Genomic DNA, 15,996 nt, shown 5'->3' on the forward strand with positions numbered 1-15,996 from the left:
AGCTTTGACCAGCTCTACGCTTGTATATCAAAAGTAAATTTTACTTCTTCACCGGCGTGTCCAAAACTAAAATAAAAGTAAAAGAAACGACGCCGCAAAAAAAACTATAGCAATCATTAATTTAAAAGCTTTCAGAAAGAAAGTTTACAGCAGTTCTTAACCAAATTTAACCTGAGCTCCCTGTTTGGCAATTGCTTTGGTGAGGTCAACTGAAGGACACGAGAGTCCAATTTATTTCTTGTTGTCTAGGCTAAATGACTACTTTTTCTAATTTTATCAAAGCGTTTCTTTCACCCTTCAGACAGCGATCTCCCTCAAAAAATTCCAGTTTCGACACAGCTTAAGCCCCATAGTTTCAACATTTTAATTTTATCTCATCACAGCTTTGCCAAATGAGCCTCTTTGTGTCGTATTCGAGTATTTTTAAATACTTAAAAGTTTTAAAGCCAGTTAAGGCTCGTATACAGAAGATGGAGACGTGTCTCTGAGAGTGACATGTTGTGATGAATGGGGCATCTGTTATCTAAGTGACGAGCATTTAGAGACAATCACGAAGCACACAAGGGGTTTCAGATATTTCTCAGTAACTTATATTGAAGTAAAGAAAAATCCATTCGAGGAGCCACAAGCTACAGTCCATGCTATTTTAAAAGTTCAGTTTCGTTTGTCTCATGGACTTCGAAATGTAAATCTGTCTGGCCAGTCGATATGTACCCTTTCTTACTTACAAGGCACACACCAGTTGTGTATTTGACCCTATAAATGATTGCTTTGCATTGAACGACATATCCCCAATTTCTTTGCGTAAAAATTTAACCTTCGTTTCGGTTAACGGGATGATTGTTTCTGAGTGTCAGCTCTTGCAGTGTCAAATCAAATCAAATCTGTTTTTCCTTAGTGAAAAGGGAAGCAATCTATTTTTATAATCACTTGAAAAAATCTGCACAATACTTTGCGAGCTTTTGTCTCTCAACAAAGACCTTAATTTGGCATAACTGTCAACAACGCTTCTTTAAATGCCCCAGACAGTTAAGAAGCATTTTTCAGATATCGATTAAGTAAACGTTAAGTTATGCTGAGCTTTCAAATCAAAACTGTTCAAAATCCATAGAGAACTATCTAGAAAGTTGAAAACAATAAATTGCACTGCCAAGTTTCTTCCACTGATCAGCATTTCGTACCATACTTTGATGTTGGGGACATCGTTAGTGGTAAAGTCGATCCAAGAACTCTTCAGTCCCATGAAAAGGGGGAGGGGGTTGGGTTGGGTTGGGTTGGGTTGGGTTGGGATTTGTTGGTTGTTGGGGAGAGTGACGGAGTTTCAGGGAGAAGTAATTAGCATGACATGCTAAAGCTACGATATTCTCTCCGGAGTAAAATATTGACAAAGGAACCTGGGACCGAGGGAGTTCGATATCCACCAATGAGAGTTTCAATACACACGGTGGAGAGGATCGCGGTCTCAACTGATACATGTACTCCTAGAATTTGAGCTATGGAAGGAGGTGGAAGTTCGCGTCAGTCTGCTTTTTACTACATACATCCCAAGCACCTCAAAGATCTCTTAGCAAATCATATTCAAGGAAAAAGGAACAAATATAAATTATTTGATTGCCGGTGTAACAATAAAAGTGCTAACTTTGTTACCATTCCCACAATATTATTCCTTTTTGCAAAACACATTTGAATGTCTATTTCAATATATGAATTTTTTTGCATTTCCCTATATATATATATATATATATATATATATATATACATAGCTATATATACAAATTATATAAATCACACCAACTTCATGATAAAAAGCCGGTTCAATTTTTCCTTGTCTCAAAACTATAAATGTTCTTTAAGACAAACAAAAAAACACACTTCTTAAACTGGTTTAAAAATTTTTAACCAATGGAAAATGTAAATCACAACTTATGCATCCAAAAATTTGTAATTAGAAAACTTAAAGAACAAGAAATAGTTCATTGATTGCTTTAAATCCCTAAGATGAGTACAGGTTTTCTCCAATTAAAGTCAAGTTTTTTCAGACAGTTGATCAGGTTTGGGCATCTGTTCACCAAACACAATGGATGATTCTACTGAAGGACTACTCACAATTGTAATAAACTTGACACTCAAAATTGCAGCGAGAAGCTTAATAAATCTCCAAGTATGTCCACATTAGTCACCAAAGAAATCTGGTCTCAATTATTGCTGGTTATAAGATCCTGTATAACTGTTATCCAACATATCACTAGCTTGGGCTGATTACATCTGCAAATTAAATTAGGCAGTTTAAATAAGTACTACCTCACTTAGAGATATCCCTTCTAGACTCAGGATACTGCTGTTATCATCCCTAATGTTGGTTACTTTAGTGTAATATAAACACAAACAGTAATTGTATTCATGATCTCATGAATAAAATTTTAAATATTAAGTAAGACTTTTATGACAGATTCCACTACAAGCAGAATCCACAATGGTTGCAACATTATACATAAAAAAAATGTTATTTTTTGTTTCCTAATACCAGTTAGAGCTTTTCAGATTGGTTTGCAAATTACCAAAGCTTCAGGAAACATCCACAACCAGTGGCATAGGGAATGACCCAACAAACTTTGTTATGTGCATGGGTGCATACAAGAAAAAGTTTTTTTGGTGATTACCTCTACTAGAAGTTCTATTTAAACAGAAGAGAATATGTCTAAATCTTTGAATCTACTTTTTCCCTGTCCTGCAATTTCTTATGAAACTTAAGCATAATTCAATTCAGCAGCTTTCTCTTTTCAGATCAAACTCCTTTTACATTTTCTAGTGACAAATCAGAGAACAACATGAATTTAGTTAATTTCCAAAGGAAAATCTTATTCCTCTCCAGCTCTTTTAAAACCAAACTTACATTGGCAAGCCTCTCTTTGTTCCGTCTTGCTGTCTTCACATACTGTTTGTAGTACCATCTAAGCTCTTTTACAAGTTCCCCCCTGTGATCTGCTGATTTCACTGAAGTTGCACTATATTTTCAATTAAAAACTGAAAAATAAATGATGGAAAATATGAAATGCAAATTTTCATCAAAATGAAAATGAAAGCTCTCTAAAAAGACAGTTTTGTAGACAGACAGTTTATATTTACACCCGCTGAATCAAAATTGCTTTCAAACTTTCACACAAACATGGTATTTTCACATTATGGATGTGGACATTCTTGTGAGGTGCCCTGGTCACTTTTAGCAGTTTCTATTTAGCTGTTTGTAGGAGGCAGTGGCGTGACAGTTAATGTGATAAATTCAGCATTGAAAGACACATGTTTAAGAACTGACAAGGTCAGGTTTTCTATTCTTGAGCAAGTCTCTTTACTAACTTAGTGCCTCTCTCCATTTAGGAGTATAAACAAGCAACAGATAACTGTCAGGGAGGCCTGATAAAAGACCTTGGTAAAACTTTGATGGACTAGCAACCTGTGATGGACTAGCATCACATCCAATGGGAAAAACTATTTCCATATTAGTCAGTTCAAAGCTCATTCTTTACACATAAAGTAGCATTCCTTATAATCCCAATGAAACAGAAAAAAAAAATAACCTCATCATTTTGCAATCATACCTGGAGTTGATGGCAAAGAATGAGCAAATGTTGTCCTCTCATCTTTGTTTCCAATCAACTGCTCCTGTTTTAGTGCTGCTAAACTTTGCTCAAGTAAAGGTTTTGGTTCCACATTTCCTTTTCAGCTTCAGCTTGCACCTTTTTTTCAAATTCAATTTTGTCCAGCCCTGTCAATGAATGCCACCTTTTATGCACATGCCTGATAAATTGTGCCTGCACTTCAGGTGGCAAATCATAAGGTTTACCACCATCTTCCAATGATCCTCCATTTCCATGCAGTGCTAATTCCTCAGGAGGGATGTTGGGTAGTTTCTTCTTGGATCTGTGAGTTGTGGAGTCACTGACAGATGTCATGATCAAATCTCTCTTGTGATGCTTGTTCCGATTTGTGGTTCAAAGAGTGAAATATCCAGAATCCTTTCAATGCAGTATCAGCTTCAACAAACAGTAAAAACAACAACCAAAAGATAAATCACCCCATATAAAAATGGGTAATCTACAGACAAAACTTTAAGACGGACTAAGGAAACTGAACTGAAAATAGTTTTTCTTTAAGGACACAAGCTTTTTTGATGAAATCCCATCTATTAACAACAGTTTCAATGATAAAAAAAGTAAAGCTGTTTGTACAAATTACATTTGAATTCATACAAAGAAACTGGAAAATAAATTTTAGAAACAAGGATACTTATAGAAAAAGATGTTTTTTATTCTTGTCACAAGCATAGGACAAACTAAAAAATTCTGAGCCCCACGAGGAATTGAACCTCAGACTTTTGGATTCCACACACATGATGCTGTACCACTGAGCCACAGAGGCTCTATTGTGAGCAAGGCCTATTACAAAGTTCATATATGACATGCCTCATGCATACTGTTGGAATCATCAATGTCATTAGTGTTGTGTTTTGTATATGAAATTCATAATGTCCCTTGCTTTCCATAGAGCCTCTGTGGCTCAGTGGTACAGCATAGAAGTGCTCAGAATTTTGCTTTGTCCCACACTTTCAACAAGACAAAAAAAAACATCTTTCTCTATTTCTTTACAGAGCTCAAAACTTTCCATCTTTCTTATTCTACTTACAAGAATACCTATGTTACAGACAACATATTTATTTTAAAGACTACATTGAATATTTTGTCATTTGTCCAAATTTAAACGACATGAAAGATGATTTTTTTATCAGTCTAACACAGGCATAACAGTAGAAAGGAAATCACAAATTAAAAACCCTGACCTTAATTTTTTGTCTAATCTTTGGAACCCTTATGTAACTTCATAGTATCAATGTTATCAATTGAATTCTGGCTAGGAAATAGGGAATGTGAATTGATTTCATTCTATAACTTAACTTTTTGCTTTTTCTTTTCTCTTTTTTTTCAGGTACAGTGATCAACAATGATGATAAATTTGACAGGAATAGAAAATAATCCTCTCTTCTTTTAGATATTTCACTACTCCCACATCCTACCAATTTCAAGCACTATAATTTCAGTCTCTTTTTTAAATTTAATGAATATAAATCAATAAACTAATAAATAGAGCATAAAATTCATATTATAATTACACATTCATATTCTATGAAAGATGTGTCTTAGAAATGTCTATTTTTCTGTATCCTTGCTTTTTAATCACATCTCTCAAGTTAGTTACCTAAGACATCAGACCACTTGCCTTCTCCAGATTTATTCAAAATAGCTTGATGATTGGATAAAATGACAAATTTTAGGGAAGACATTGACTCTAATAATGTGTAACCCTTTACATCCTAACATCAGTTTGCATTTTCTCCATACTGTCCTCTATAAATTTCCTTAGGTGCTGACAAGGAGAATTTGTCCAACAATCAAGAGCTTCTTTAGCTTCAATACCATCAGGCAAAATCATCCCACATAGTATCTCTTGGTAGTCTCATGTCTTCAAACCAATATTTTGAAACTAGCATGAAAGTAAAACTGTGATTGACAATAAGTAGGATCAGTAGAAGAGAACTTGACATTTATTTTTTCAGATAGGAACAATGTACTTGCAATATCTAAAGGGATTTTGACAGAACGCGGTATCTATGGTTATTGACTACTTCTCAGATTGGGATGCATAATACCTCAGTATGTGGTCTACTTGTACCAACCATTGTTTCCTGTTCATTTACCAAAGACACTTGCTTCAAGTTGGGTAGATATCTACTTTGTCCAAGTCCTACTGAGAACCGTTATCTACTTCATCGCCCTTAATTAGAATTATGAAGGAAAACTTCCAACTGAAAAAGCCTACCGTGAATGTCATGCCAAAATATCAAATGTGAAAAAATTGCGAAAAAAACATAATACAAAGATCTAGATATAAGAGCCACACAACATCTTAGACTGATCCTTGAAAAAAGTTGAGTAACGCATGTTTTGGAAAGTATCTCGTTTAACATTTTAGTTATCAAAGCAAAAGCTATCATAGGCAAATTATTCCTCAAAAACTTAAAGGTAAAATATATAGAGTGGACCACTCACCATATAAACAACTTACACGTCAAGAGTTAGATCCGTAAATGTAGGTGAATGCGACAGCTAATCAACGATATAGCATCGAGGATGTTTGGTCGCTGAGGCTCGTTGCTTTTCAAAGGAGAATAATCACGCCATAATCCAGTGAAGTATCCTCGCCAAGCGGCAAAACGACAGTCTGAATAGTAATAGTAATTCATCTAAGGGAGGACTGGACGTTTATGTAAGCTAGCAAGACAAATATGCATTTTATAGCTCTAGAACCGACTGGATACACCTTTTCTACGCAGTCCTTGAATAAATGACCCATCAAACGCTATCATCGGTAAACAACTGAGCTCGCATTCTCTTCCTTCGAAGTTCTGTCTCTCGTGGAAACAAAAATGCATTTGTTCATAGCAGGGTCAAACTACACGAAGTATGCTATATGGGCTTTACACAAGTCAAAAACGTTGCTTGCAAGATGTTTATAGACAGTTATTTATACCGAGAAAGAAGGGCGCCGCAAAGGCGCCGCGAATATCAGTGATTTTTCAAAGTAAGCATCGTCCACGACACTTCGACAGACATCTTACAAATCCTCGCCAACTAGTAGACAGGCGCATCTAGTTTAGTGCAATGCATGATGGGATTAATTCAAAACTCGCAGGAAAACGAAGGCCCCCTGTTTAACAGCTGAATTGCCCTCCAAAACACCGTATTTTAAGCACAAAATACACACCTCTAACTTATCACTTATTTCAAATAACTGTGAGCTCTGTGAGTTAAAATTCCTTTGAACCATCTGTCAAACCTCTCTTTTTCTCGGTTGCAGTTTATTAAATTACTGGCCCAGCGTTTAAAAAGAGGTGAATTACAATAAAATAAGCTATGTGGGAAGTTAAAAGGCTATCTGCATCCATTTAGTAGCAATGAATATCTAAGAGTAGTCAAATTAACAATGAATATAGGGGTAGATTCTGGGAATTTGATGACAGACCACCTCGTAAGAAAACTACTTAGGGTTTGAATGTATTTTGGTCCAATGAAAATCGTTTTAGTATTGACGGTCTTCCTCTTAAATCGATAGTAACTCCATATTGTGACACAAATGAGCAAAGGTTCTTTTAAGAATAACCACGATGAGAAACCTCATAACCATGATGAACAAATCTACCTTTGCAAAAGATCTCTTTCGATCTTTTACAACAGTTATTTTAAAATCGTCCTTTTAGATTCGCTCACATACAAATATTTTCAAACAGGACGGATGATCACATAACAATTCTCTTCCAAATTTTTTTTTAGTTGTTAACCAGTTATTTCAATTCCCTTTCTTTTCCTCTCTCCTCCCCCCCCTACACACACACACACACACACGCACACACACACACAGGTTTCATGATCTGAAGTATTCATACATTTATGGCCCATACCCATGAAGCCACAAGAAAAAAAATTTATAACAATTTTGCTAGTCAACCACTTTTAATACACATTACACTACATCTCATGCACCTAAAGGATATCTACGCAAATCATATTCACAGCACAAATTATTTGCTGAGTGTAATGGTAAAAGTGTTAATTTCGTTGTCATTTCCACATTATCATTTCTTTTCGCAAAAAACATTTGAGTGTCTATTTCAAGATATAAATTTTTTCGTCTTCATAGTCACAAACCAAAATACGGCCATCTGGTGTTGTACCTATTGCTTTCGGACCGTTTAGCTTAACAACAGTTTTGCCAATAAAGCGACCCTCCATTGTAAACTGTTGAATGCGTCCATTATCTCTGTCACAGACCAAAAGATTCTGATTATCACCATATTTTTCAACACACAAACCCTGCAAGGATAAAAATTGTCCATCAGCTTCGCCTTTTTCTCCAATCTTGTACAAGAACTTCCCTGATTTGTCAAACACTTTCAAACAATAGTTTCCATTGTCAGATACAATAAACTTTTTTCGGTCATAAATGCAGCCACGCGGTTCGTTTAGCTCACCAGGGCCATTGTCCCCAAATTTGAACATAAATTTACCATCTTTGTTTAAGACCTGGATTCTGTTGTTACAGCAATCCACAACAATAACATGTCCGTCATCATTTATGAAAATTCCTTCGGGTCCTCTAAATTCGCCGTCTCCAGTCCCTCTCTTTCCTATGCTCTTCACAAGTTTCTCTGTCTGTAAATTGAATCGTTGAATTCGGCCGTTCAATGCATCCACCACAAGAAGCTCGTCATCATTCAGGAATGTCACTCCAGCTGGACAAAGCAGCTGCCCAGGCCCTTTTCCACAGCAGCCAAATTTTCGCACAAAATTTCCATCCTTATCAAAGATTAGGATGCAGTCTTTTTCATCGTCACTAACAGCTATCGTTCCTTTGCTGTTGACAGCAATCCAATTTGGACTTTCTGGAATTTCCCCTTTAAGAACTAACTCGCCCACAACATCAATCCGTCGTTCCTTCACGTGGACCTTTAGAGGACTGGTAAAGAGTTCGTCGCCATTTATCGTGACTGTCATGTTGTAGGTGCCAGGTACTTTAGGAACAAACTTCACGTGGAAATCATCATTTTCATTTTTAAAAGTTCTTAAACTTGCTACATCTTCAGTGGGTTCTATGAGCACTTTAACATCAAATTCATTCTGGCATTTACTTGTTAGCTCTTCCTCAATCTTTCGCTTTGGACAAATCAGAAGCTCTGCTTCCAGACCAGCTTGGAGATTTTTAGTAAGAGCTTCCATTGATGACAACCGTACATCTCTTTCATTGGTTATCACTGACCCCACGTTTAGGTTGTCAAGTGCATTAGTCGAGAAATACTTCACGAATGAACTAACCGGAAGTGAGGGGACTGTGACCTTGTTGAGATCTCCAAATCGCTGCTCTAAACTCTGCTTACTTTTCAGAACATCCGAACTTGAGCTTCTCTCGACCAGACTTTTCGCAAACTGAACTGCTTGGTCAAGCTGTTTGATCAATGACTTTACTTGCTCATTTAGAGAGTTTATTTCCGTCATTCTAGACACACGTATATTCTCGAGGATTTTTGTAGCTTCCCGCTCGTGTTCTCGAACCTTCGCGATCATTTGTTCGGCTGTTTGGGAAACCTTCCGCTTGGCAACGGTAATATTTCGTTCCAGCTCTAAAACAACTTGTTGAAAAGTTTTAACGGCATCGTTACAGACTTTCTTCTTTTCTTCTATCGACTCGACCGCCGCCGTAATGTTTGCTCTCTCGGCATCCGCTGCTTTCTCAAGCGGATCAACATTATGATTCTTGTGATCAGTGTATATGCAAACTTGACAAACACAAATCTGGCATTCAAGGCAAAAAAACCCGGTTACCTCTCTCTCGTGGTAAGGCTGAGGGCAAAAATACAGACGCTTTAACAAGGCCTCGTAATCTACGGCTTGAAACTGTTTCACTGCCGTCACTTTGTGTCCTCGAAAGGCACTCTCTTGAAACAATTCGTGTGCATTAACACAATTACGACACAGTAATTCTTCGCAAGTGAAGCAATAGCTGATCTCGGCGCTCTTTTTCGTACAAATACCACAGCTGACCTGACTTCCCTTACCACTTTGTTGTACAGCGAGAAGACTCAACAAACTGTTTTGCAAAAAACCAGTCGGCAAATTATCGAAACAATTTCCTTCTGGGATGTTTACTTGTGCCTGACAATCGGGACAACGAAATTGTCCTCGGCTTTGGGTTCTCAAAGCGTGTCCCTCTAAACATTTCAAGCAGAAGGTATGAAGACAAGCTATGGTCTTTGGTTTCGTGTAAGTATCCAGACAAATGGAACAAGTAACATGTTTATCGAGATTCTTCAAGAGAGACTCCATTAGCAAATGAGAGCGAAACGAAACACATCCGTTAATTGTTTGTAATTCCGAGAAACATCAGTTGATCAAACATGAGAGCTTTTAATATCCGCCAACCAAGCGGAACAAACCTCGTGACCTTTTATTTTTGGAGCGGATGTAAGTATCACAGGAAGCAGTATGTATATTTAATAATGGCTCTTGGTCCGTTCGTTTCTGTAACTGATAGCAGATGAAAAGAGGCTTTGTGCAGTAAATAGAGTTTGATGTCATAGGAAGACATTTCCACTTATTAAATGATAGAAGCCATTTTTATCTGCACGAGAAATAAAAGAGGAATTCACTTGTTTGAAAGTCTGTAAATTTGATATTTTGGCCGGACAGCCCTTTCGTGTGTGTGGAAAGCAAACGCTACATGTGGAGTACGGCGAGGAGTGTTTACAATACTTCCCTCGACCATTGCGGAAACTAAATATTATTCCTCAGGCATCTTAAAAGGTTTCAGCCTAAATTAAATTCAAACATAGCTTGTTATTTTAAAAAAAAATCTACTGACTTCAATTCTCACAGTAAATAAACTACTTTAATTTCTTTCTTGTCTTTATGTCTTTTGAGATCTTTGATGCATGCCATTGTTGTTATTTCGTCTCTGTTATATAACAGTTCTGTTATTGAAAAATTATTTTCAGTGACAAAATTGTTTTGCTTATAACTCTATTTCCTTGCTTTCATCTCATCTTGGACAAAACTAAAATCAGTTGTTTGACTCGACTGTTTTGGAAGTCTTAAAGGGGTTGTTGACGCGCCACTCATAACAGGCGGTTGAACAAGTGGATGGGAGTTAAAAGGGAAATTGTATTGGAAATTGCTGCAGTGTTCCTTGTGGTCCGCTGGCAGGTAACGCGACAATTGATTGCGTAGTTCTGTTGTGTGACAATTCCTCTGCATTCCCAAAAATTTGTGAACCACTTTTAAGATTTACTGAGACAGAGCCGGGGATTTTTACATCCAAAGAGTTCGTTGGACGTAAATTGTTGTCCTGAGGTGATAATATACTGTTGCCGTAGCTCACAAGTTGCGGATCCTTAAGAACGTTTGTCCTTGAATCTGAATAGTGATTCTTTCTTGTTTCAGTAATTGAAGCCAAATTGGATTGCGTGACATGATTTCCAACAGCATTCTTGCTGTTCGTTAACAATGGATCAAACAGATCTGTCACGCTGTCCTTAGCAGCTTCTTGGGCGTTAGCTTGTTTGACCGGGCTTGATAGTGTGATATATCCTCTTTAACGGAAAAAAAATCATCTAATTCAGATTTAGTACCCTTATCTCTTTGATTTGTAGTTTGGTTTCTTCTAAAGGTGTCACTCCCACTTAAAAGATCAAGTCCTTGGAACACATCCATTACTCCCCTAGAAGATTTCATCTCTGGAACAGTTAAGTGTTGGAATCAAACAGTGCTGATACTGTAGTGGAGTCTGTTTGCTGTACATGGAAAAGAAAAAGTAAACTACCTTTAGTTTATGAGCTTTTAGTTGCTAATTGACCGAATATTTTTTGTCTTACCGAATGTGAACTCATTCCAGAAAATAGAGCAAGACTTTGATCTGCTGTTGACTGAAGTCTACAGTGTCTCCAACCTGCAAGATACAAAGAGACAAAGATTACCAACTTAACAGTCAGAATCGAAGGGTGAATTCAACTTTAATTCATCATGGTTAAAAAGAAAGGATTGTTAATGGATACACTGTCCTGAGGAGAAATTGTACTGTTAGTGTACCTAATCATTTGTGGATCCTCTTAAAGGTTTGCCTTTGAAATTTTTCTTGCCTCTTAAATTGAGGTCACATAGGACTGCGCAAAATGATCTCAAAAGGAATTATTATATTGGCTGCTTGGCTTTAAACTTAGAATCCACTCTCATCAAAATAAGAACCAATATGAAGAAACAAAAATAACAGTAATAATAATAATAATAATAATAATAATAGTGATAATAAATAAAAGAGAAATAGATCATCAGAGGTATAAACCTGACATGGTCAGTCTAGAGTTTATAAAACTTACCACTTGGACATCTCTTTCTTCAACTAAGACTTGGACATCTGCAAGGAAACAAAATCAAGCTTTGTAGAGTTCAATGCTAAATAAGTTCAACCTCAAATGATCAAATGCATCTACACTGTATGTGTTCTACATGAAGTACAGCTATGATCTTTAACTCTTGGACTCATCTGTTGTGTATTCATTTAGAGGAGACACTCACTCTTTAATTACCTTCTATATTCTGTCTTTATTTATCAATCAACTATCTAATAAGCTGGTGCAACCATGTTACTTGATTAAAGTCCTTTAACATCATTCAGTAACCCCACAGATATTACTAACATTGGTTTAACCCTTCAACTCCCAAGATCTCATTAGTAATTCTCCTTACTGTCTGCCACACAGTTCTTATGATGTTAGTTTGGATAATTATGTATTGTATCAACTTACAGTCCTCTAACTGATATTTTTCTTTATTTTCACCACTTGTCTGCTTGATATTGTATTGATATTGTAAGGAGAAATTCTGTCTTGGTCACTCATGGGAGTTAACCCTTTCACTCCCACAAGTGACCAAGACAGAATTTCTCCTTACAATATGAATACAATATCAAGCAGGTAGGTGATGAGAATAGAGAAGAATATCAATCATGGGGTTATTAGTTGATCCAATACCAAATTCTCTGAACTAACATTATAAGAATTGTATGGCAGATAGTAAGGAGAATTTATTATCAGATCTTGGGAGTGAAAGGGTTAAAGGGTTAAGTACTTTTACTATGTTCTGAATACACTACACTAGCTTAGAGAGAGTTACCTTGACTACTTGGAATAATAAGCTGTTTCCTTTAGTTAAAATACATGACAAGGGGAGGGGGGGTATTATCATTAGGATAACCCTACCCCTAAGGTGACCTGGCCTAGGATATCTCTAAGGTCAGGGTGGGGTTTAATCTTCTGGGTATTGGGAGCCTGGAAAGATCACAGATGGGAGCACATAGTACTGATTTCTCAATTTGTGTTTTTTTTTATTATTCCATCTCTTGCAAATACTGATTACCACTAGTTCATTCCTTCTGAAGGTTGTCACAATGATTTAGGCAAAAATCTATGATCAATATTATATGCATTATGCTTACATTTCTCATTTCCCTCTTTTTCTCTTTTTACATTCAGTAAATACAGGATCTAAGTAAAAACAATATATTGTTTCTGTCCCTATGTGAATGATGCATATCTACACACATGATATTTCACTAAACAAATCATTCCTCATTAAGTAAATTAATCTGATCCACTCACCTTTGTAGCCTTGGATAAAATACCATTTTCTGATTTTGTAATTCCTTCCAAATTTGTGCAAAATCGAGACATTCTTGAGGCCTCACAAGGAATATCACTCTTCAAAAGGTGCTCCAAAACATGTAGTGACTTCTGCAAAAATAAAAAAAATTTGAAGTCTATAACTTTAAAAACAAAACAAAAAAATTTAACCACAATTTCACTTTAAATAGAGCCCCTTAAATTCATAAATTAAACCATCCCAAATTTGAAATGGTACTTTAGTTTTGTGATCTAAATAGTATAACCCCTCCAATAAAAATAGTCATGGTAAGAGTCTTTTACTTGCTAATCATATGACAAGCAATTATGGTGTCTAAGCATTACAAAAAAAAAATTTATCCAAACTGGGATAAGCTTGAAAAAGAAAAAGGAAGGTCCAAATTTTGTTTTTGAGCGCAATCCATTCAAGTTTATTATATTTGTTTTGCTTATTTTTTTGAGTAGTTTAGAGTTTGGCAGTGATATCCTGGTATGGATCTGCTGAAATAAACACACAAAGACTAGTCCACAACAAGACTAGTCTTTGCACCTTATTCTGTGATGATTCATATGATTTTGCTGTAAGGAATTTGTATAACAAAGCTGCCACAGAACAACACATTGACTTATGAATTCAAATTGTGGAGGTAAATTGAACTGAAATTATGGAACTCAATTAAGTCAGTGCCATCTTTTAATACTGTTAAAATCACCATAAGAAAATTTGACCAGTTAAGTCTATCTTGATTACATTTCTTTTAATTAAAAATAACATTAAGATTTCTATTTACTTGTGGCCTTTCTTTATAGTTGTTGTATTAAATTCTTTTAACTTTTTATAGAAATGTTATTTCACAGTCAAAACAGTTTACATTTATTTACTCCATTTTAATTTCATCTTCTGTGCCATAACTGAAAACTAGCTTGTGAGTGTTCCTCACAGTAGCTAAATGTATTTACTCAATAAACCAGTATTATGCAAGGTCCCCTCTAAGTCATACCAATGAAAATACAGGAGAAAAGTTCTTTGGTTTAGACTTCTTGTCCAAGAAGATCAGAATGTCCAACGACTTGTTGAGGTCATTTAAAAGACTGCACATTCCACTCAGTAATTTTAACCACCAAAGTGTTTCTCTGGTTTGGGACTAAAACCCTTGGCCTCCTACATGTGCCCCACTTTGTCTTTTAAATGTTCTCCTATTATACCATTATCATAATTATAGATAATTTTGCAAGATGGACTGGCCATTTCTGAAATTACCTTGAATTTTGAGCCCAGTCTTCCCCATACTGTAAAGTAATTACAGGGTTCTTACTCTTTTACAAGAACACATTTCAAGGACTTTTTCAGGACTTTTCCAGGACTCAGATAGATATTTCCAGGACTCCAAATCTAACCTTAAACCCTTTCATTCCCAAGATTTCAACTTCAATTCTCCTTATGTTCTAGAAACATTTCTTACAAATGTAAATAGTGAAATATTTATTGCTTAACCCTTTAACTCCCAGGAGTGATTAACATGCAACCTCTCCCTACAATAACCATACATTATCCAGCAGACTAGTAATGAGAATATCTTAAGTTAACAAGTAGAAGTTGTTGTCTTGATCTAACACGAAATTCTTGCCACTGATTTACAAGGAAATGTGCTAGCTTAGAGGGGAGAACTAACAGTCAGATCTTGGGAGTTAAAGGGTTAAATTTGGCAGATTTTCAGGTCTTTACAGGACCTGTAGTCTTTTTCCAAGACCAAACAATCAATTTCAATTAAGTTGTTAGTTTGACCATTATGCATGTGGAAAGTTCATCCTGGTTTTAAGTATTTAGCTCTGTTCTCATTTAATTTGTTACCAATCTACTTGTGATATAGCATATTATCTCCACCCAGATGATTGATTGTGATTGATTAGAAATGCTGGGAGGCTGGAGTCTATAATAAGTTCCTGCCCCAAAATATAATTAGTAAATTAAAAAGAAACTATGTACTCAACACACCTAGTGTAAATTTAAAATGCTGTTGCACTCCTGGTCCTATACCCATTGCATGCCAAATGTCTTCTCCAAACCCAATACTGGCATTCTCAATATTCTGATAGTGTTCAATGCAGTCGAATTTGTCGTGGTTGGGAACAAGTGGTTTATCTGAGAGTTGCACATTGTGCAAACAAAGCAGCTTTTGTAAAACACATGATTTTCCACTGCCACATGTTCAAGAATGTCCACAGGTCTGCTACATTTTGGTTGGTCTCACCTGTTTGTCTGAATTACAGAGCCATTGGTGGTACTGGCATTTTGATGGCTACCCTGCAAAACAAGCAACACTACTTAATGAAACAAAAAGTATGCACATAACTGTTTGAATTGTCATCTACCAACTGAAGTAAGAATATTAAATAAAATGCAGAAAGATGTCAAAAAGTGTAATCTTTAAAACTAACATTTCCTGGTGGGTCAACCTCATGATCAAAAGTTTCTTTATGTCAAGCCAGTTCAATTTTCCTTGTCTCAACCCTATAAATGTACTTTAAGACAAACAAAAACTTACACAACTTAAACTGGTTAAAAATCTTACACCAAAGGAAAATGTCAATCACAACTTATGCAACCAAAGAAATAGTCAGTATGTAAACAACATGAAATAGTTCATTGATTGTTTTAAATCCCTTTGATGAGTAAAGGTTCTCTTCCAATTTAAGTCTAATCTAATCTAAAATTAAAG

The 15,996-nt window shown here is 35.9% G+C and overlaps 1 protein-coding gene and 1 long non-coding RNA gene across 2 annotated transcripts; both read right to left on the reverse strand.

The window, feature by feature from the left end:
• Positions 1-1,813: 1,813 nt before the first annotated feature.
• On the reverse strand, positions 1,814-6,663 carry LOC131795439 (uncharacterized). Its single transcript, XR_010718538.1, has 4 exons — positions 6,102-6,663; positions 3,597-4,031; positions 2,894-3,024; positions 1,814-2,265 (listed from the first exon to the last, which is right to left on the reverse strand). It is a non-coding gene; the product is annotated as an uncharacterized lncRNA (long non-coding RNA).
• A 659-nt stretch (positions 6,664-7,322) lies between these two features.
• On the reverse strand, positions 7,323-9,994 carry LOC136282948 (E3 ubiquitin-protein ligase TRIM71-like). Its single transcript, XM_066171100.1, has one exon. It carries the CDS (start codon positions 9,927-9,929, stop codon positions 7,716-7,718), a length of 2,214 nt encoding a protein of 737 aa, XP_066027197.1. The 5' UTR covers positions 9,930-9,994; the 3' UTR covers positions 7,323-7,715.
• Between the last annotated feature and the right edge of the window lie 6,002 nt (positions 9,995-15,996).

The sequence above is a fragment of the Pocillopora verrucosa genome, chromosome 8 (genome assembly GCF_036669915.1).
Source record: "Pocillopora verrucosa isolate sample1 chromosome 8, ASM3666991v2, whole genome shotgun sequence".
Taxonomy (NCBI): Eukaryota; Metazoa; Cnidaria; class Anthozoa; order Scleractinia; family Pocilloporidae; genus Pocillopora; species Pocillopora verrucosa.

Coding starts and splice junctions, on each gene's coding strand:
- LOC136282948 (XM_066171100.1), bottom strand. CDS start 9,929: ATGGAGTCTCTCTTGAAGAATCTCGATAAACATGTTACTTGTTCCATT.